Consider the following 22,100-nt stretch of genomic DNA (forward strand, 5'->3'; position numbering starts at 1 on the left):
AAGGGATGATATAGTTTACAGCACATACTCAGCAGTAACTCCCAACTGTCAAACTTCAGCATTTTCTTCAGTTGCAACAGTGGTTAACAAAAAAATGTTAAGACAGCAGACATGAAATGCACATAGTAAGCAGCACATTTAATCAACTGGCACCTTTCTACCACCCTACCGCCAAAATCTATCTGGACACTATCACAACCCAGAAAAAAAGTTGTATAACTGAAGATACGGCACTGACGGGAGAAAAAGGAGCAGAAATGAATAACATGAACTGCTGTAAACAACTTGCGGCGCCCTTTGTGTGCAAGATAACAATAGCAGAGTTAAAGGAGTATGTTTACAAGCGTGGCTTGCTCTCCTCACCTTCCTCCTGCCCCCTTTTGCCACACTCACTACCTTGCTCCTGGGAAAATATTTGCAAACCATTGCAAATAAAAGTCTCCTTCTCACTTTCCAAGAAATGGATCTGGTATTTTTCCATTTCAGTCACACTATGGCCAGGCTTCAGAGGGGATTTTATTCTTGCAGCTCTGTGAGAGTCACCCTGAACTTTCTTTCCATTCCCTCTCCAGCAACTTTTGCAATTAAAAAGTAGCATCTGCAACTAAAAAAATAGTATCTGATTAGCTATCGAAGTGATGAGGCTTTTTCTGGGAGCCTGGTCTCACCAGAGTGCTGTCCCTTGACAACAGCAACAGTCCAGCACACAGCTTTCAGGAGCTGTGCATTGCTCTTCATGTGCCTCTCTTTGCTCATGTACACAACTTCACATTTACAAAATTAAGGCTACTTGGAAAGCACCTGATTAACCCATGAATCTGCGTTATACGCACATATATAGATTTTTTCTGAATGTGCAAACCAAATATGAGTATGAAGGTTGGAATCCATTTGAATGAAAATCACCTTGTACCTGTAAAACCAGGTATGATTCATCCAGGCACTACACCACACACAGAAACCAGAGGAAGGTGTGAAATAACGACATACATTTTCATAGCGTATATGTATATTTGGAAAGGCCTAGAGTCAACAGAATACCTCCTGCCTTGGTCAGGAAGTCAGAACAAAAGAACACATGAGCACGAGCGAGAAAGCACGATCCCTTATCGCAGCTCTTGGCGGTGGCCCTGTGCTACGCTGACATTCACGGCCGAATGAACCAAGCTCTGGCTGAAGCAGCAGAGGTTTAGATGCTGACGGTCCAAGATATGGTGAAGGGTAAAATGTGTAAGTAGGAGGAAAAATACAGTTTGTTATGAAGGTCCAGGCTGGCTGGGACTCAAATTGTGGGGGACCTCTGATGCTCCGAGTGGACTTGTTGAGCAGCAGAAAGACGTTCCCCCTCGGCTGCCGGAGACGGGCAGTCTGCCAGCCACCACCGCACCACCACCACCTCCACCTCGAGCAGGAGAGGAGGATGCTGCGGGCGGCCGGCCGGCCGGCCAACATCGCCTTCAGCCCCTTCTGTCTCCTGCAACTGGCACAGCGAGAGAGCCAGCGCTTTGCCGGCTCATCTGCAGAGCACAGCTCCCGGCACGCATTTTTAACTGCCAGTGGTTTGACCACAGAGAGCAAAATTTTGGCCGCGGAGTGCTTCCGATCGCCTGAGAGCTGCGGCGAGTCAGTCTGGATTTTGCTGCTGCGATCTCTGAGTGCAGGGCTCCCACTCACTTCAACAGTCGACTGGCACTGCTGCAAAGAGACACTACCTAAATAGATGTGAAGTAATGAATACTTCGGATAAGCGACTGATTTCAGAGTGTGCTTTTATCCACAGGCCCTGTATTTATAGTTCAAGCCTTTTCAATTAATACGCACACCCTAAAAGAATTAAACTACTAATTATCACATTTTACCGTGGTTCACAGAACTTTCATCAGATCTAGTAAATGAAATCACGAGTTCAGCAGAAGAAGCTTTACTGCGCCAAATTATGTCAAGGGTATATCATGTTGATAATAAAAGATCACTTGGTTGGAAGCCTAACCTAGAAGGTTGGGGAGGCGTAAAAAGTTCACATTTTGGATCATGCTGCTCTGGTGTGGGCGTTTTGTGTTTTTTTTCTTGGTTATTGTGGAAGGCAATTTTCCTGCAAGTAAAATTTTCCCTTTGTCTTACATTACAGGCATTAGGAAATTCTTACATCGAAAGACAAATAGATAGGTTTGGGGTTTTGTTTTGCAAGTTAGGCCTTGGCATCACATTCTCTTCCCACTAATAAACTCCCCTCTCCACTGGACAGAAAATTAAAACGATGCCCATACCACAAATAAACGTCTTCCCCTAAGTGCCCAGCTTCTTGGTGGGCAAGTGTGGTATTCAAAAGCATCCTTCAGCCTGTGGTCCGCTCAGGCGGTAGCAATTACTCTGATGCAACACAACTCTCAGCTGTTAATTAAACAGCAAGTCTCTCAAGAAAACATATAAAAAAAAATAATCCAGTGGTAGTGAAAATTGGAGATTGGTCACAGCTCCAGCTGCCCTTCCCAGGACCCCAGGAGGACTGGCTAAAGTTAGCACCAAGGCACCTCTCAACGTGCAAAGGTGGGACACAGTTAGAAGGGGGGGTACAGGGGCAGAGCCCTGCTGTGGCCGCTTGCCTCCAGCCCGGTGCTGCGGCAGAGGAGGGGGCAGCAACATGGCATTGCTGTGGGGCAAAGAAAAGCCTTGGCCCCACAGAGCAAGGGAGGGAAACGCACCACGGGAGCTTCTTAGGAGGGGGCTCCTGGCCAGCCCATTTCTAAGTTGCCCTCTAGATGGCCCTTGCTGTTATCTTGTGGATAAATATACGCGGAAAGGAATGGAACAGAGCAACAGAATAAAAATATATTTTGAAATGACTTAGAATAATTGCAGCTGTATTTATGCACCTTATCCACTGGTAAGGTTCATTGCCTCTTTCCCGTACACACATATGGAGAAATAAAAATATATACTCTAGCCCCATTTTTATTTCTCCTTTCCTTTGCAGCATTCAGCCACTCCAAGCGTAATGAACGTTTCATGTCTTTCAAGCACTGCTTTGTCATGCTATAAGCATTCATTTCATGCTTTGAATATTTCCTGTCATACTCGCCTTGGATAAATTTTTTGTGGGAATGCTTTGCTTGTGAAGGTTAATGGTTAGCAGCAGTGAAAACTGAAGTCCTCTGTCAATCCTCGAGTCTCAAACACTGCAGGTCACTGATGAGAAAGGCTCTCCACTCGGCCCCAGCAGAGGCTGCAGAACTGACCCTGATTGACGACCGCATATCTCACCCGATTGACAGTCAACACCCTTCGCTGTTGCCATCACAGGGTCCCCTCAAGAGAGTGCCAGCTACTGATAAGCAGGCTAAATCCTGAGCCTAGCTGAGGACCTGCTAAATCCTGGAAATGGTGTAACTGTGCCTTACAATCTGGACCACAAAATCATTTGACTCTGAGCATGAATCCCCATGAAAATATGGTAATATAGGGGAAAAAAAATGGTGTTTTCTTTCCTAATTATTCAGACGTTTCTTCTTGACAGTCATGAAACTGGCTCGGAAATACAGCTGGATGTTGCAAAGTTTCAGTTCTACACTATTATGATTAAAAATACTGTATTTCTAGTTCTTGTTGGAATCTATCTGTAATGAAATAAGATGAAAAAATGCAAGACTAAATCACGCACAAGTTAAATTTATACCCAGACATATCTGCTTTTGTTTCCTTGGGAAATGCTGGCTCTCAGAACTGCCTACATACACTCTCTCTCAGCGGGTGATGAAACACAGGTTGGACCTCATCAGACCTTCGTCAGTGGATGGGTCCTGTTAGAGTCAACAGCCGATTCTGCCCAGTTCACAGGAAGGCAGAAGACACCAGCCCCACCAGGGCTCCCCTGCTCAGACAGAGCCTTCAAGCCTGGACAAAGTTCCCCATTGCCGTTCCCGGCAGACAACGTGATCCGTAAGGGTGCAAATCCGTTTAGAATTTGGTCCTGGCAAGTTACAAAGGTGCAAACAAGCTGACATCACCGGGAGCTTTAACTTCAGCGCCAGCTATGAGATTCCTTATTGAAAATGCTAAGGGCTTTTTTTTTTTTTTAAGCTTTTTCTGAAGCAAAGTTAATTTTAGATTTGTCCCTCAGGCTGTGATAACTCCTCAGTGTTGCTCTGTAAACAAGAGAGGAGAGTCTTCTTGCATTTATAAGATTCTAATGCAAATCATCCCATGAGCAAGAACACTAATAAAAGCTGCCATTACTGTATTGCCCTGTTTGCAACTGTTACTGATAGAAAACTTTCTCTTCGAGGCTTGGTTATCTGCTGCAAACGAGGTGTTTCAGAAATGTTAGTCATTTGAGAAGATGTACTTTCTAACAGTACCAGTTTCGGCATCGTGTGTTCAGAGAACTGCTCATGGCCATGCGCTCCTCAGGTGAGAATGAGGCCTATCCAAGAACAGCCGACCCTTCAGACTGCTCAAGTCCTGCTGCACTTGCAGCACCTCCTCGTAAGTAAGTGTAAAGCTGGTTGGCATCAAGGTCAGTCACAGCTGAGAGAGCCTGCAAGGCAGCTGGGCTCCACCTGAAGTAGTGGAGATGGGAGGTTAGGCACGGCCTGAGAAGAAGGGATGGCCTTGGAAGGCAGTCTGTTTTCACTGGTTAAAAATATGGCTGTTGAAGGAATTGGAGGTCTCTCAGCTACCATTTAACTTGCAACGTCATTGAGTGGTGGGGACAACCACAAAGAACGGTTACATTTCATAGAATCATAAAATTGTATAGGTTGGAAGGAACTTTTAAGATCCTTGAGTCCAACTGTTAACCTAACACTGCCAAAACCACCACTAAACCATGTCCCTCAGCACCACAACTACCTGTCTTTTAAATACCTCCAAGGAAGATGATTCAACTGCTTCCCTGGGGAGACTGTTCCAATGTTTGATAACCCTTTCTGTGAAGAAATTTTTCCTAATATCCAGTCTAAACCTCCCCTGGCGTAACTTAAGGCCATTTGCTCTTGCCCTATCACTTGCAACTTGGGAGAAGAGACCGACTCCCACCTCTCTACAACCTCCTTTCAGGCAGTTTTAGTGAGCCATAAGGTCTCAGACGCCTTTTCTTCAGAAAAAGCTCATCTCAGCTTGAGAGGAGGGTTTGAACAGAAAGCTCTGCACCCGAGAAGAGCGCCTAACCCTCAGGCTAGGCGGGCACCACTTCCACTGGGAGAAGCTACCCCATCGCACAAATCAAGAATGCCAGGTTTTGGGACCAGAAAGAAAGCATACAAAAAGGGGCTGGACTCCGCAGCGGGTTAGTTAAGGCAGAGAGGTCTTTCCACAAGCTGCTCTTGCATTTCACCAGGTTGCACCTAATCCCCTCCTTCCTCACAGCCAAAGCTGTATTACGCCTGCCATGACCAGCCTTGCCTAGAGAAGAAGAAAAGGAAACTTCTCTTTGCATGTGTTCCCACTACTCCCTTCTCTTTCCCCCACAGCTTGAGGACCAGAATTTCTTCCTTTATGTTTTTAGGCATGGAAAAGTAAGCATATACTTAGACATTTTTTTAAGGTTTAATACTCAAGTCCAGCCCTACTTAAGCAAAGAATTCACAGATGATATTTACAAGTCCAGTGTAATTACTGCAGGGTTGAAAAACGAGTTCTGTGAGTTACGGTACATCATTGTTTTTCTTTTTTCTTTTTTTTTTTTTTTTTAATGTTACAAAGAACAATGTGCCTTTCATTTCCTGCAGTGCTGTTAAGGTACTTGCAGCTCAAAGCAGCAAGAATACATTAAAACTAAAAAGCATTTGGTTTGGGCATTAAACATTTTTATTTTTTAGATAAATGCCTCTCCCTCTACAGAAATTGTTTGAGCAACGAATTTGGCACACGTTTGTAATCAGCTGTAATAATGAATGCTGTCTTGCTCACTTGAAATGGGAGAATTTACCAACTTCTTTAACAAGAATTTGCTAATCTACAATTAAAGTGGTGTGCTACCAACTTGGAGTTATCAAATCACAATACCACATGCTCGAGAGACATCAGTTGTCTGTCGAAAATGACACAGCGTTCTTCTGCTTTACACAGCACACTTTGTGTGTACCTTTACGCTGCAGTTATTAATTCGCCAGTACTACCACATCAAACACAAACATCGCCTGGTGGATGTCTGACATCCATTTACTGACAGCAGAAACACAGCACTGTACCACAATTATTAACTAGTTTGTGCTACACCCTCTTTGCCTTCCTCCAGAGTTAAACTCCTGCTGGAGCCGAGCAGGATTTGACTTTTAATAGTCAATGAACCTCTAAAAGCTGCAACCACAAACGTCCCCACTTTGCAGACAAAAAGACTGAAAAGTTTTCCTACAGAAGTTTACAATAATCCTACTTACAAAAAGAAAATCTATCCGATAGCCGTTTCCACGACTGAAAGAGAGAATAAAAGCCCTAGAGAGAGTCCACGGCAGTGCTGAGCTGGGAATTTAGTTGTTCCTGATCCCCAGGCATGCAGTCACTTCACTACATCAGACTAGCCATTTTGTCACCCTCAGTTCACTGAAAACTGGTTTGTTTATCAAATACAACACCAAACCAGTGCATTTAACAAGCTTTTAAAATCAATAACCTTTTTTCTTGATTGGGTGAATTGCAAAATCACTTTGCGGTGCCAACTGAAATGAAGCTTTTACATACCATTAGGCAACTACAAAAGTGGGGAATTTTCCACACGGGTGTTCCACCCAGCTGGTCAGAAAAAAACCTCATTTGAGCAAAATATCAGGACATCGGAACATGCTCCTGCTTTTCATCCTGGCCTCTTTCATCATCCCTCCCGCAAATTTCCTCACCCACATAAGGAACAGACAAATTCTGGGTTTTCTTCCTCCCCGAGAAGCCCTTTCCTGTGCTAAGGGACCTGAGAGACAGCAGCACCGTGCACACCATTCGGTTACACGTTAGCTTTACCCCTGGTTCCAGGACAAGACATCTGGACCTTGGACCATGCATGCACTGAGCCCTGTCTCGCCTGCATGTCTGCTTTTCATGACCATCATGCTGGATCTCTCCCTCTCAAAAAAAAAACCAAAACCAAAAACAACCTGTAAATTTTTGCAGTAGTGATCAGGTAAGTGACTGCCTGAAAACTATCCTGGCTTAATGAAGGCTGAAGAAAAGGCTAGAGTCGGTGTTAAAGCCACCACCGAGAGCAGAAGATGTCACCATCTTCTCTGTCTGTAATGATTCTGCTCCAGAAAAATGCAACTGTAAAGCCCACAAGAAAAAAAGGAGTGGCGCTAAAAAAGAAAAGCTTTTTTTCCCATGAACTTCACTTTAACGAAGGTTAGACATACAGGCTTTCCAAAATAACACATACAATTTAGAATGATAAATTAAAATCTGTAGTAGGAGGCCTTCTTTTTCAGGGCTGTATAGTTGACCCTTTTGAACCTACATTACTCAAGGTATGCAAAATATATGTGTATAATAAATAGCTCTAGAATTTATGGAGTGGAACAGAAAGGATATTAACAGGCAAGTAGAGAGGCTGTATAACCCTCACAAGGCCTTTAAAGATTTATTTTTTTAAAATGAAGGAATGCATGCATATAAAAGGTAGTACTTAATCGATAGACTTCTTTGTGCCTTCCAGAAACACATGCAAAATTATTCCAAATCTGCCCTCAATCTGGTCATTCCACTGTTACCGTCAGTGGGAATAAGATTATTCACAACTCTGTTTTTCTCTGATTTGAAAAAAAAATAAAAAATTCCTCTCTGTGTGGGCTCATTCCCACTCTCAGTAAAATCAATTACGAGACTCCCATTGACTCCGGAGGGATTTGGATCAGGCCCTGTGGAAGTGGGTCTACAGCAAGTGTAGAACAACGCAGTTAATATGATTTATTGTGTCCGTTTCTGTGCGTGCAGTTTTTCATTTTCTAAAGCCTGCAGTTTTGCTTTCATCCTCACGTTCAGTAGATAAGAGCTGCAGATCCGTGTTGATCTACACGCTGGGTACACTGCAAGCTGGGGGCTGCCTGCGCTGAGCATGAGCTCAGCGCCCGCCCGGGGGGAGCAACCCCTTTAGGGCCAACAGACTGCGGGAGATGCATTTGTGAGGAAAATCTCCCACACAGGCACCGCAAAAGGTGCGTAATCAGTTAGGAGGCTTCTGCTGTGGTGGGGAAAAATACCCTTTAGTAAAAGTGAGAAAAAGAAAAATCCTTTTCCTGTTTATTGGGAAAAAAAAAAAAAAAGTACCTTTTGCAGGGCACCAGTGAAGTTCCGAGAATTCACTAAAAGCTTGTTTTACAAGGAAGATTCAGGCTCCAAATCAGAGATATTTAATTTCACTAGGCTCTTACAGATTTTACATTATTAAACACTGACATTGCCGCTTTTCAGGGCGGTTGTTGAGTAACAGGCTTCCCTAAGACTAAGAAACTGCAGGGTAAGACGAACTGTGGTTTAATAGCTGTGAAAGAGTATTATCTAAACACGAGATAATAACATGCTTGGTGCCTAATACATTCTAAATTAAAATATGATTTAATAAACATAGGCAACATATTCCCCACAAAAAAAAAATAGCAGAATTGGCAGAACAAAAATCACAGTTTAGTCAGTTCTTCTCTTAACCTCGCAATCCTTTGGCTACAAATTAGAATTTCTGTGAACAGGATTGATAAGGGAAATTAGACGCTGTCTTTCAGAAACAACAGAAATGTTTTAAGATGGTATGTTTAGAGATGAGCAGCACAAAATCTATCAAAATATGAAACCTTTCATATTGCAGTGGGAGGAAAATACAGGAACCCCAAAAGCCAAAATCTTATCGGCCCAATGAGCCCTGTGTTCTATGTCCTGTGATACAGGCTTGTATTTTATAGTCTTTTATCTACCTAAACCTCTTCTTCTTCCCTTAGTTCTATCCGACCCAAATGCAGTCCGGCTGTGAATGCAGCCCTTCAACCTCACTCCCACTTGCAGCTCGTTTGGTTGCTAATAAAGTGCCCAAAACACACACTGAACACACATACAGCTGTAGGGATGCACTGCAAAGATTTGAGGCAAAACCAGTTAGTTGTTCTATGAAAGGGCAATCACAGTTGTATGATAATAGATAAAATATTTCTACACGAGATGGATTTAAATGTACCAAAAATGGTGACAGGTTGTACAGCCACAAACCCTTCACACAAATTCTTTTCTGTGTATGCACAGTAGACCCCCGTACAGCAGATTCCCCATCTACATTTAGTTCTTTTAAAAAAAATCTGGTTATGGATAAAAAAAGTTAAGGAAAACTATTAATAATAATCACTTTCACTTTGGGAGCCATTATTTCTTAAGTCCTAAATATAGGTAGTAAAACAAAACTCAGTTGCCAATGGGCCAACAAAAATTGTTGAGGTCTATCTTACTTAAACATAAAAAGGAAGAGAAGCTGCTCCCTTACACACATACTTATCCTTTCACATATAGTCCCTACAGAAATTCCCTATTATTGAATGATTTTTTTTTTTTCAGGCTGCTTTACAATGCAAGCCATTGATTCAGTAGAAGCTATTGCTCCTACTTTAAAACTGTCCCAGTTCAAAGAATATTAGCGTTCCCAAAATTCACAGTCCTGCTGCTACTTCCAAATAAGCTCAAGCCGCCGCCACCTGCAACAACGGTATTGCGAACATAAAGAGAAGAAGGAGCAAGAAGCGCTGGTCGAGACTCCTTGCCCTGCTTACCCGCAGTATCTACAACCTTTAAAGCACGCCGATAAAAAAATACAGACAACGCCGGTAGCACCTCTATCAGCCCTGCAGCGGGTACCCGCTGGAGCAGCTGGTGGGTTTATGGGGGTGCAGTCCTGCCCTGAGACCGCAATGTTTTGGAGCATTGCTGCCTAGTTTCGTTTAGCAGATTTTTGCAGTAGTAGAGAGTGGGTCTGCAGAAACATACTTCAAAGCAACCATTTTGTTCCATGGGACTATCGGAGATCCTGCACTCTAAAATGATGGCTGGCCACACACCGAAAGTTAGGTACTTCAGTGTGTCATGTGAGAGCATCAATAAACAAAATGAAGTTAAAAGCACATAGATAAAGATGAAAGCAATGAAGCACGCACCCCTAGGGGGTCATGACTCACGGCCCAGGGACTGAAAGCCTTTGCTACGGAGGAATAAGGATATGGGTTGCATACAGCAGGCTCTTTAATGGCATCTCCCTAATTAAAATTATTTTTAAAGGAAAAAAAAATTCTCTCTATAGGACTGGAGAAATAAATGCTACCTTAGATTAGGGGAACAGTAGCATTTTAACTATGAGGAGAGTACACAAGCTATTTGTAGCTATCCCATGTCAATTAATCTGAATAATCTTTTTATATTAGATGTAGGAAAAAAATCTTTATAAATATGGGCTGTTTTAATATCCCAAAGCAGGAGCAGCAGGTAAGAACTTACCATTTTCTGGCTGGTCCTTAATATCAGCTTCACTTGGCTGGCTGGGACTTTCAGATTGACTTGAATCTGAAAAACATAAAATACAGCCAAAAATTACAGGGTCTGCTGTGGAAAATAGATCAGAGGCGCCAGACTTCCTCAAAAGGCTGAGAGTACAAACTAAGGACAGGAGTGTTGCACTAGGACATGACAATGCAAAAGTCCCGTGCCGAGGTAATATTTTTGCTAGAAAAAAAAAAAGGGAATCTTGTTTACGGCACTACACAGAGTGCTTGGTGTGTGTGTTAGCATAAATTAAGCTTTGAGGATCCTTCTTTTTAGAGAAGGCATATTTAAACTACTCTCCTACATGTTTTTTATAATGCAGCCTCTATGTTGTATACAAACCAGAGCCTTAATCCAACACATAGTAAAGTCTCAAAACATATTTTCAAGCAGGGATATAAAGGTAACTAAGCAACACTACAAAGTCGTGGAGATTGTTGTCTACACATTTCTGGAACCAAATCTGCAAAACTGATAGAAGAGCTGATTTTCATCATACTTTCGCAGTGGTTACAGCACTATGAGATCACTGAGATGTACGGCGTTGCCCCTGATTTGCGGTGGTATAAATGAGACCAGACACTGGATGAACTGCTTTAGAACTTGTGCAAATAAAGAGCCCTACAAACTCCCAGCTAACAATCTCCAACGAACACAATTTATTTGCCTAAAACAATAAAATGACCTATAAAAGGATATGTGTAAATATGAGTGTTTTGCATTTTTTACACATTATTAGCCCTACTTTATGTGAAGATGATCGTTCTTTGGTTCAAAAATTATTCTTAGTAGAAGCTATAGTCAAATAGTATCTTTCTTCTTAATTATTTCTATCCTATGAATTGGGAAAAAAGATGCCTTTACCTATGTGGAAAAATATTTTTTAAAAAAATCCCTCAAATTCCTGTTTTCACAATTAATACAAATAGAAAGAGTTGTCTATTTATTTTTTTTTTCTCAGAAATTGTTCTGTAATTTACTGATCCCATTAAAAAAGTTTTTGCTGTGAAACAAAACTTAGGAAAATGTTTCTGATGCTACTGCATCAAAAACACGCCCAGTCGTGGCAAACCTATTTTCTGACTTCACCTTGACTTTGCAGAGTTTAGAATTAGCTGTCTGAAATTTGACCACATTTCAGTGAGAAGTCAATGCAAGATCAAAAGGTCATGACACTTAACTGTGATTAAATTGAAAATCTTACTTCTATTGCAACAGAGTGATAACACCACCCCTTCTTTTTCTTTGAGGTATTAATAGCGCTGGAAGAAGCAGTACTACTAGTGACCTTGGGTCAAGCAATGCTAATTTATTGCTTTAAAAAGGTTCCTTGCTTTTAAGCAAATGAAGATTTTAATTACTGCAGAGCACTATAAAGAAAATGCCTATTTTAAATATTCAAATTTTTTTTTACCTGCTGACTGTATGCATTAGGTATCATTCAGAAGCTTAGAGGACAAGCTTGTATAAATTAAAAACTACAAGTAAAAAAAAGTGCTCACAAACCAAAGTTTGATAAATTTTAGAATATAAACATTCAGAATATTTAGCAAAGAAAGCTTCAGTCCTGATACTTCCAATTCAAATCGATGAAATTCTCCTAAAAAGTGGTATGTTTCCCAGTGCGTCCAGAATCCATTTCCTCTCTTTTTGGTATTTATTATTTTGAATAATTTCTCCGATGAAGCTCAGTGAAAAAAATTATTCTCCCTTCGGCAATTTTCTTTTAAATATTGATCTTCTGTGTTATCTTTAACTGAAGCTCAAATCAGTGACAGCAGATAGACTACGGGGTAATATGCACAGGGCTGTTATATTCTGGACGCTAGATTTTGGCAAGAAGTTTCATGTTTCCGATACCGCAAAGGTAGAAACAAAGGTAAAATATTAGGAATGTAAAATATTTAGTTAACATTCAAAGTCAACATTCAGCGGATTTCATTTTACAGTGCAGGCATTAGGCTTTTGCTTATTTTTTAGGTTTTTCTTTTCCTCCAGCAAGCCATGGTTCAATCAGCGTTTGGGCTTTATGTTTAAAGTAGGGTCGGAATTCCACAGAAATTTAGATATTTGAAAAAGCCGCTGCAGAAATACGGGGCTCAAAGCATGTTTGCCTTTCGAAATTTTAAACCCTCCAGCAGCGAAGCAGGGAGAGGGACGAGGGCTCAGTGGCGGCGGCAGGAGCTGGGCTCGGCGCTGGCGCGCAGCCCCCAGCCTGGCACCCTGGCTCTCCCCGGCACAGCCCTGCAGCCGGTGGGCAGCGCACACAGCCCGAGCTGCTCCTGGATTTCGGGAAAACAAAGTACTTTTGTTTGTGTTGAGCGCTGCTTTTCCAACACCAAAGCTAGTGGCACAAGAGAGACTCTACTGGCCGTAGGACGTTTGTTTGCATACTGAATCTTGACTTTCTTCTTTTATTACTCTGGCTAGCGCGATAACGTTTTTCCTAATTCTCTTTTGCTGTAACCCACCCCTTCTGCTGAAATTAAATATTAATTTCTCTAAAAAAAAAAAAAAAAAAAAAGACAATAAAGGCTTTAAGCACTGTTCTTCATGGAGAGGCACGGGGCAATAAAATGCAGGACGAGGTAGAATTAAAACCAATCTCTACTGCGGTAGAGATCAGGGGAGGCTACCGAAAACATGTACTGGGCAAGCGTACGCTCAGCATTGTTATGCAAGGTGGCATCTTGTGGAAACCCCAGATAAGAAGACTGAGTTAAGGCACTTAGCCAAAATGTTTATATGCAGAATTTTGCTTCCCTGATTTTATTCAGATGCCGCAGATGATCCGGTACATATAAATGTGCCGCCACATGGTTAAGGGATTGGCAAAATCAGAGCCGTTGTATTTTACAGTCTTGCCTAGGACGAGAGAGTCTTGCTCAGCCTCCACCGCTCGCTCTCTGCTTTTTCAGCAGTTGGCAGTAACTCCTGTTGGGGCTTTTTTGTTGTTATGCACGTGGAAACTTTAAAATTCCAGTTTTCTGAATGTTTAGTGTTTTGCGGGCTCGGCTACAACGGGAGGGGGAATGTCTGTCCTGCTGAGTCAGTTAGCCAAACAGGTGACCGGAGGAATAAATTAATTTTTGCCCATACATAATTGATATAAATGGAAGATCGTTTTCATAAGCATTTGCATTAAATCAATAAAATCACTTACTATAGAGCAGTTTAACAATTCATTTGATTTTCTCTTTTCTATATATTTGATAGCCACTCTGCAAAACAGTATACACTTTATGCCTATTTTCTTTAGCAACAACACTGCCAGTTAAATTCTACCACCTGCAATAATTAGAGCCATTGGAAAACATACAAAACAAAATATACAGTAGATGCGAGCCCCTCTTGAATCCGCGGCCCCCTGCGGCAACGAGTTTCATTGGTGCCTTAAGCTAAGGCTGGTAGGAAGCCAAAGAATCTGTATATTACAATAAAGTGCATGTTATTAAGGGGAGGATTTAAATGATTTCAGATGGAGTTGGAAATATTATAGTGAGGAACCACTATTAAGATTGCTGATTTAAAAAAAAAAATATCACCAAGGAATCTAGTTTTATATTTAAGGAAGCTTAACCTTGAATAGCACAATGGGTTTTATTTGGGGGCTTTTTTAGTTAAAGAAAAGTTAGTGGTTGGAATTTTTAACCCTAAACTAGCCGGAGTTAGCGTGAGCGTGTTCACTGGAGTCCAGGTTTCTGGACAGGAGAAGCCCAGGGGGATCTGGTATGAACCATAATCATGGGGAAACAGGATAAAAAACATGTCAAAGGTATTTTACTCTCTACTTTCAAGAATCAACTATGATTAAGGGATAAAGAAAAAGAAAAACAAAAAACCATCAAACCAGGCTAGTTTTTCTGAAGTAGCATTTCCTACTACGCCTATTCTCTGTTCCTCTTTGGATCTGTTTCTTAAGCTTACGCTACCCCGGCGAGACCGAGGTGGTTATGCCTGAGCCCCAGGCCTGCCTGATCTCAACCCTGATCTTAGGACCTTCAGCTCCAGCATGGAAGCTCCGGACTTTTCAATACGCGATTTTCCATTTCAGCTGCAGCAGGAGCGCAGCTCCAGCCGGGCTGCACGACGGCTGCGTGGAAGCAGGGCTCGCGGCGCTGGAAGGGAGCGCTCCATTGTTTGGAAAGAATAAAACCTTCCCAGGAAAGTCTGGCCCGTGGACAGGACCAATGTCAACAGACTGACAATGTTGTTCTTTTTTGTAGACCGTGACACAGTTGTTACGCTCCACCACCAAAAAAAGCCCGCTTAGAGTGTCATGGCACTTCCCAGTGCTAAACCACTTTGTGGCTACCTGCCTTCCGAGAAACGGGACACTCTCTTGGGCACTGGCGTTTTCTCAACATACCATGTTCTCCGGGGCATGCTGAATCCAGCCTGGGGTGGCAGTGACCCACAGGGACCGGCCTTATCGTCTGCTGGTCTGCGCAAACGCCATCGACGGGTGTCAAGATTATTTTTTACCTACGTAGAGTAAAGCCAGCCCCCACCAGCAACTGAACCCTCGCTAGCAGCCAGCGTGCTAACTCAGGTGAAGATGGATCTATCCTCTAAACAGGAAAGGTGATCCCCGCATAGTGGAGAAAAAAAATTGCCGGCGGTGCCAGATGAGCAAGGCTGGGCTGCCACTGCCCATGCTGAGCCCGCTCTGCAGCGAAATGAAGCGGGCTCCCTCTCCTCTCCTCCCCTGCCAGCCCTGCACCTCGCAGAAGCACCGCAGAAGCGCACAAGTTAAATTTTCCATTCGTATCATGGGTTTTTTTGGGGAGGGGGAAATACTGTATAATAAACTGACATATTTTATTCAAGTTTCAGAGTCCTATTTGTAATAAAAAATTTATATGGCTGGGTTGTGTTCATGCAATAAATTTTTCATCTATAATTTTGGGCATGGATTCTACCAAAGATTTATATACGTTAAAAAAAAATCTAAATCATGCTCCTTTATATACAGTCTTATGTGGTGAGCTTAAGGGACTTACAAACAGAAACCAGCACCAGGACTGAGGCTTTTTTGCACTCACTTTCCCTTCATTATACCTTGTAATATAAACACATAGAGATTGCTCCATATATGCTACAATTATTATTTACGGCTATTTTGGTGGCTGCTACTATTTCTTTTAAGGAAGGCCTGGCTCTCTGTTTAACTCCAGCCATCGCTTTCAAGTCAGCTTTTATAGGGAGTTCAAAGTGCTTCATTATCATACACCTCACCACCACACATGTACATACCCATTCCAGATTTCCAGTTTTATTTTATACCCCCCTGTACAGTATGTCCCATCCCCGCAGCTCTCGAATAAGGTTCTGCAGTGGTAAAATCCCTACGGTGCCAGACTGTTGTTTTGGGGGTTGGTTTTTTTTTTGGTTTTTTGGTTGTTTTTTTTTATAAGGCGAGGACTCCTAATTCCTGTACACTGGGAAAGAGATTATCTTTGATAATGGAAATGTAAATCAAAGCTTGCTGTTGTTTATTCCAGACAGACATTTGTGTGTTAAGTCTGTTTATCAGGCAACACTTTGTCTAAGCCAGGAAGTAGTCAGCCTTTGTAACAAGATGTATGCAAATGATTTTCCCATGAGCCCTTGCCACAAAACTTTTGTGGCAAAAACCCTCCTTGTTACTTCACCAGTAAGACGCTACTAAGCTACCCCGTAAGTAGACTAGCAACAAAACAGCTAGCTAGACTATGCTGATGAGTTTGAATGAGACCAAAACATGTGCCCACAGTCTGTTGCTCGGTATTGTAAGCAGACTTTGTGTATTACATCTGTTTATCAGGCAACACTCTGTCTGCTGGGGCGGCTTTGTACCAAGGTAGATGCAAACAAAGATCTCTGCAACTCCCCGGCGAACTTTTTCTGGGAGGCAGAAATTCCCGGATTACTTTCCTCCTCGCTGGAAATATGAACGTGGAACTTCACCGGGAGGCTGCGAGACCCTAAAGCTGTATCAAAACGGTTTCATTTTAAATCAACTTTCTTTGTTCTCGCAAGCCCATAAATGATTTACTGCTATCGTGTGATAGCCTAGAATGTGGGGAATCTGTGTATTCCCATATTTGTTCCTTGATATTACAAACAAGTATTTGATTCACTTCTAAATGTTTGTTTTTAAAACAGTTTACAGCCTTTGATTCCTGCTTACTGATTCATTTCTGGAACATTTTCTATTTATTCCTTTGCAGTAGCAAACGTTAATTTTGACTTAATTCAAATTGTCATCAAAGGCTTCCTTAAGAAATCCCACAGCACAGATTTTATTTGTTATAATAAAATATTCTTAAAGTAAACATCATGCGACTGTGTTTTTTTAATTCCAAGAGATACAAAAATCCGTTACCCAAAGGATTCAAATTGGTTCAGCCCTTTTTCCTAGACAAAATAAACACTTTAGGACTTTACTTGTTTGTATTCTCCTCAGTGGTGCTGTATGCATCACCAGCTAAAAACAAAGAAACTTTTAGCTGCTCAGACAAAATGCAGAAGCTCCCCAAACAACGAAGCGGGGGGGTGGGGAAGCATTCAGAAAGTCTGACAGTCCATTCAATATAGGGATGATGGCCATAATGCATCCAGAGTCCCCTTGCTAATTAAATATGCATTGGCACAGTTTTGATCGATGCAAGCCATGGATCAGATGACACACCTGCAAAATCTTGAGCCCAGAGCTCCCAGGAAAAGGAAAATACAGGCTGTCTCCTTATCTTTGTTTTCAAAGGCTCTCAATTTCTGTGCTTAGATATCTAATTTAATTCTCTCACCCCTCAGCAAACTGGATTAGGAAAGTCAATACTGCCATTGTGCATCGACAGGAACACACAGCTTTCCTTTTATTCAATTTAGCCATGACCTTTAGACAAAGATAATGACAACTGTCTAAAAGTAAGGTGAGGCCTTAAGGAAGACCCTGCAGCGGGGCCCCTCTCGCTTTCTGCGGCTCCTCCGCCCGGGAAGAGCCCACCAGACATGGAGCAAATTCCAAATTACATTTTCTCCCCAGACCTCAACGACTGGCTTGGCGGCGCGGCACCCTTGGCCGCCAAGGGCTCTGTCCCACCCCGAGGAGCTGGGACATCTCGCCGCCGGCGCGGGACGGTGGCCGGACCCTCGCGAGCCGTTTGCCAAGCGATGGCAACGTCTCCGGAGGAAGCACGCGTGCCAAGAGCAAGTGCCGAGCACTTGCACGAAGGGGGACTGCGCCGTCCTATTTTCTCTGTGGCTGTTAGGGAAACGGTGAAACGGACGGGTCAGGCAAGTGTCGGCGGTAGCGCTAATGTCTAATTTCTGGCTCCGATACTTGGGAGGAATTGTAATCCTAGAGCGAAGCGCACGGCGCGGAGAGCCGCATGCAACCCTGCTTCGCTGCGGCAGAAGGAGGAATCGGCACGCGGATTTTCCTGGAGCTGAGCTGAAGCCAATGGAAATGACATTACTTTCCGATAGGTCTCGCATCAGTATTTTTACCAGCCTTCCTACATTAGATAGCATCTTTCTAATACATCTGTAAGGGAAGGACAGAGAACATGCTCTAAGCTAACGAACAGCTATCAGGCAGTAATCCACTTTGGTACCTACAGATACAGGTTGTACCCGAATCAGTGATCTGGGCTTATAAAAATTCATATTCATTGAGCAGCCCAGCTCCACAAAATGTTAGCTTCCATGCTGCACAATGTTTAATTCTGCAGTATTTTTTTAGCTGCATTTAAAAATATACTTGGCATTTCTAGCTGTGGACCAATATTTTTCTCATGTCTTTTTATACAGATTTGGAGGGAAAGATATTTGTAATGGAAAAAAATATGTGCAAAGTTGGATTGCTAAGTTTCTGTAATCTTGGGAAATAAAAAAAGGCAGCCTATGTAAGAGCTACAAGAAAGCATATGGATCAACAAGAGCTGCCCTCGTATCCCTGGGAAATATAAATTAACCTACATTTCATCATCATAAACCCCAAAATAAAAAATCTAATTAGAGTCTCTACCCTCAGATTCACTTCTAGAAAATTTGCTTATCCCCCTCACAAAATGATTTACAGTACTTACATCCATTTCTTCAGAGTGATTTAAATTTATTGAATCATTTCAATTTTTAGAGAGCTTCCATTTGGATCTGTATGGGTTTCTAGACATATGCGGTGCTCAGTTATTTAAAATTAATTGCAGTACAATAATTTTAAATTGCTTCACACTATACGAATCTCAAGTGCTTTGAAATATTTGAACCATTCTATTTAGAAGCCATCAAACTTCTGAGCACATGCATCAAAGAGTTGTTTTAAAAGCCGAAGGGCCATACTGATGATCCCAAAGTGCAGGTGAGCACAGCTCTGGGCATGCTCACTGCACACGGATCTGAATTTATAGAACAATTCAACAAATTTTGCCCGAATGTCAATCTTTAATTAACAAAAACGGATTCTGTAATAATTTCAAACCACTAAAAAATTTCTAAAACTAGAAAAGCACTGTTATAAAATAATGGCATACATTAAAACTATTATTACTTCTAATGTATATTTATAGAACATCCTTTTATCCTGGAAATTAAAACATCTTATTAACATTAAACTAAGCTTTACAATACCTCTGTGGGAAAGGTGAGCATAACTATGCCCACTTTACGCAGGGATGAAGGAGGCACATAGAGGTTAAGTGATTTACCTTCAGAGGCGCAGTTACTAAAAGGAGTAAGAAGCACAGGGCTGAGCTCTCAAGCCGCTGCTCGAGATAATAAAGTATCATTCCCACCAATACAGCCATTACAATGGCAACAGCAGTGCCCGCTTTGGAAGTCTTGAACTACATTATATAGAAAATTACTTGGTAGAGTGGATCCAAAGTCACCTAGAAGCGATATTGCCGACCACCCTTAGGTTCTGTTTCGCTCGCCTTTTTTTTCTTATGAGGTATTTTGGGAAACGAGAAATCATTTCTACATTCCTTTCCGCAGTATTTTCGAACTCAATTTAACAATAACAACAACAGTATTTAGGGTGACTAAATCGCTGGTTTTGTAATGCCTGACCTCATGTATAAAGGCAAGTGAAGACGAAACTGTGTGATGAACAGATCTGGTAGCTTTGGTCAAGGTCTCCAGGTCTGCTTCTGTGCAATTTTACACTGGTGAGTAAACCAACATCAGCAAAGCAGGATTATGTCCACCATATGGTGAGACTCCATTGGCGGTAGTACAGTCACCCAATTAATCTCTATCCCCCGCCATCCCCTTGTTATTTATTTATTGTGACAAACTCATCCTTATGGGACCCAAGGCAGGGAGCTGCGTATTCCCAGGCTATTCTCATCAGTGCCCATCCTCATTCTTTATCCGTGCTGCCCAAGCAGTAGCTGGCGGTCTGGTACCTCTCCTCTGGCCAAGACGCACGGTGCTACAAGGTCATGACCAAGGAGGCTCTCTAGATTTTCCATAGCAGACAGGGATAAATAATTTTTCAAACCTGCCCTCCATCAAACAGCCAAAAAAACCCTCTCCCTGACAATGAGCGCAGCCTTCTTCAATCGCTTTCCAGAGCTCGCTTTTTTAACATCATGCGAATAACCTAGCTGTTTCTGGAGACCATCAGAGTGTTCATATATTTCAGTCTGTGCCTTTTGCTAAGTTCTCTCCGCAGTGGGAGCCGTTCAAGACTTTGTCAGCCAGCAAAAACAAAGAAAAACCCTCACCAAATCAACAAACTGGCCAAAATCCCTGACCTCCTCCTCCTTTTTCCACCTCTCCCACTTCTTTTTTCCCTAAAGGACAGGTGTAAAATTTTCCTACGATTAACTGAAAATTCAAGTAGGAATCTATCCATCAAACAGAATAAAGAATACTTAAAAAGAACTAATATCTCAAAGAAGGGGCCCATTTTCTCTATTAAAGATTATTCTATTTCACAAAGGGAAAAACGATGTTGATAATAAAAATATGTGTGATTATTTAAGGAATTAACAAAAGGCAAACTAATATTCCATGGATTTTTTGTCAATAACAGCTTAATATCAAGTTACAGATGGGGCAATCTGAAGAAAGTTTAGGTACTACTCTTTTATTATGGATCTACACTAGCAGCCCCATGTTCACAACGCTCTTTCATGTTGATGTACCTGACACCTTCCCTCTTGGCTCCCATTTCAGCCTCTCTTAAGTACATGTTTGGTTGTAGTGGCCAATTATTTTAAATTTTTTTTTTCTGGCAGTTGTCTTTTCCTTGTTCTGTGCACTATGAAGAGTTCAACGTGGCATGTGAAAAATTTCCATTTCAGGTTTTCTTAAGCTTTATGCAAAATTAAACTGCTGGCAAAAATACATAGATACATAAAATTATACAGCAGGAAAAGCCACTCGATAGTTCCCTTTCCTCCCTCCCTACCTTCCTTTCTCTTGCCTTTTTTTGGAAAATAATTGTAGGAATATTGCCATCAGCCCGAAGCCTTTCTCGAACCGAAAAGTCAGAGGATTTTGCACACAAAGAATTGCCACTGATTGCTGCTCCGTGGGTATGTTTCTACTCTCACAATATTGTAGACTGCGAAGAAGAACAGAGAATTACCATAAAAATCAGGACGTGTTTTGTTGCATCAGTATCATGTTGGCATCAACAACATAGACACGGGCAGAAAAAAAAGGCAGCCTTTTGGTAGGCAGCCTACTTGTTCTGTGTTTCTGCTGTGTTTGTAAGCCACGCAAGTGGAAGATAAAGTTAAAACTCAGGGAGGAGTAACATCCTGCAGGCTCGGTACAGAGCCACCACACTGAGTGACAGCAAAATCTAAGGTATGATGGCCATAAATAATGGAGAAATGGAACTGTATCTACATCTCAAAGGACAGTGGATCATTACAAATATATGAAAGAGCTGGGCACATATATATATATAAGGTAGGATTGCCTCACACACACAAACACATTGAAAAAGATTAAGCTTAATGTGTTGACTCTGAAAGTACAACCTAAAATTCATTTTCACTTGGTCCCAGTGCTGCAAAACTAAATTTTAAAGAAGAAAATTAAAACCAGAAAAGTCCAGAGCTCTCAAAACCCATAACTACACTGTGTAGACAAAATTTTAATCAAACTTTTAAAGCCATGGTTATGATCTGATGAACAGACAGCTTGACTTGATTACATTTTTAAGTTTCAGTTTCTATTTCTGTTTTAAGATGAAAAAGATCATAGAGTGTCAGAAATTTGAATACTGAATAGCAAAAGCTCTTGCAGGTTTAGAAAGCATATAGAAAAGCTGGCAAAAGAAAACGCTATTCCATTGCCACCATCTGCTTTCTGGCATATTGAAGAAACTTTACTAACAGCAACATTTTCTTGCATTAGAATATCTGCTAATTAGTTTTGTTGTAAATTTTTTTAAAATTACCTTTTACACAGAAGGCAAATAGCCAGGTTTTTTGGCTGGCTACACCTTACGCCATGTCTGATAACATTTTCACATGGAGTTCAGTTTACCTCACATTTTTCTATCAAACTCCTATCTTTAGCGTAGCCAAAGCCTGCAGAAACTTTGCCTTGCTGAGACTAAAGAAAAAAACATCAAACATACGAAGTGTTAAAAATCGCTGAAT

The 22,100-nt window shown here is 41.8% G+C and overlaps 1 protein-coding gene across 1 annotated transcript in view; it reads right to left on the reverse strand.

Moving 5' to 3' along the window:
- NFIA (nuclear factor I/A) overlaps nt 1–22,100 on the reverse strand; it is a 357,711-nt gene that overhangs the window by 104,296 nt on the left and 231,315 nt on the right. Inside the window, exon 3 of the mRNA XM_009883983.1 lies at nt 10,447–10,512. Within this exon, the coding sequence (XP_009882285.1) occupies nt 10,447–10,512 (66 nt within the window). The remainder of the gene's footprint in view (nt 1–10,446; nt 10,513–22,100) is intronic.

Source organism: Charadrius vociferus, unplaced genomic scaffold (assembly GCF_000708025.1).
Source record: "Charadrius vociferus isolate BGI_N301 unplaced genomic scaffold, ASM70802v2 scaffold423, whole genome shotgun sequence".
Lineage (NCBI taxonomy): Eukaryota > Metazoa > Chordata > Aves > Charadriiformes > Charadriidae > Charadrius > Charadrius vociferus.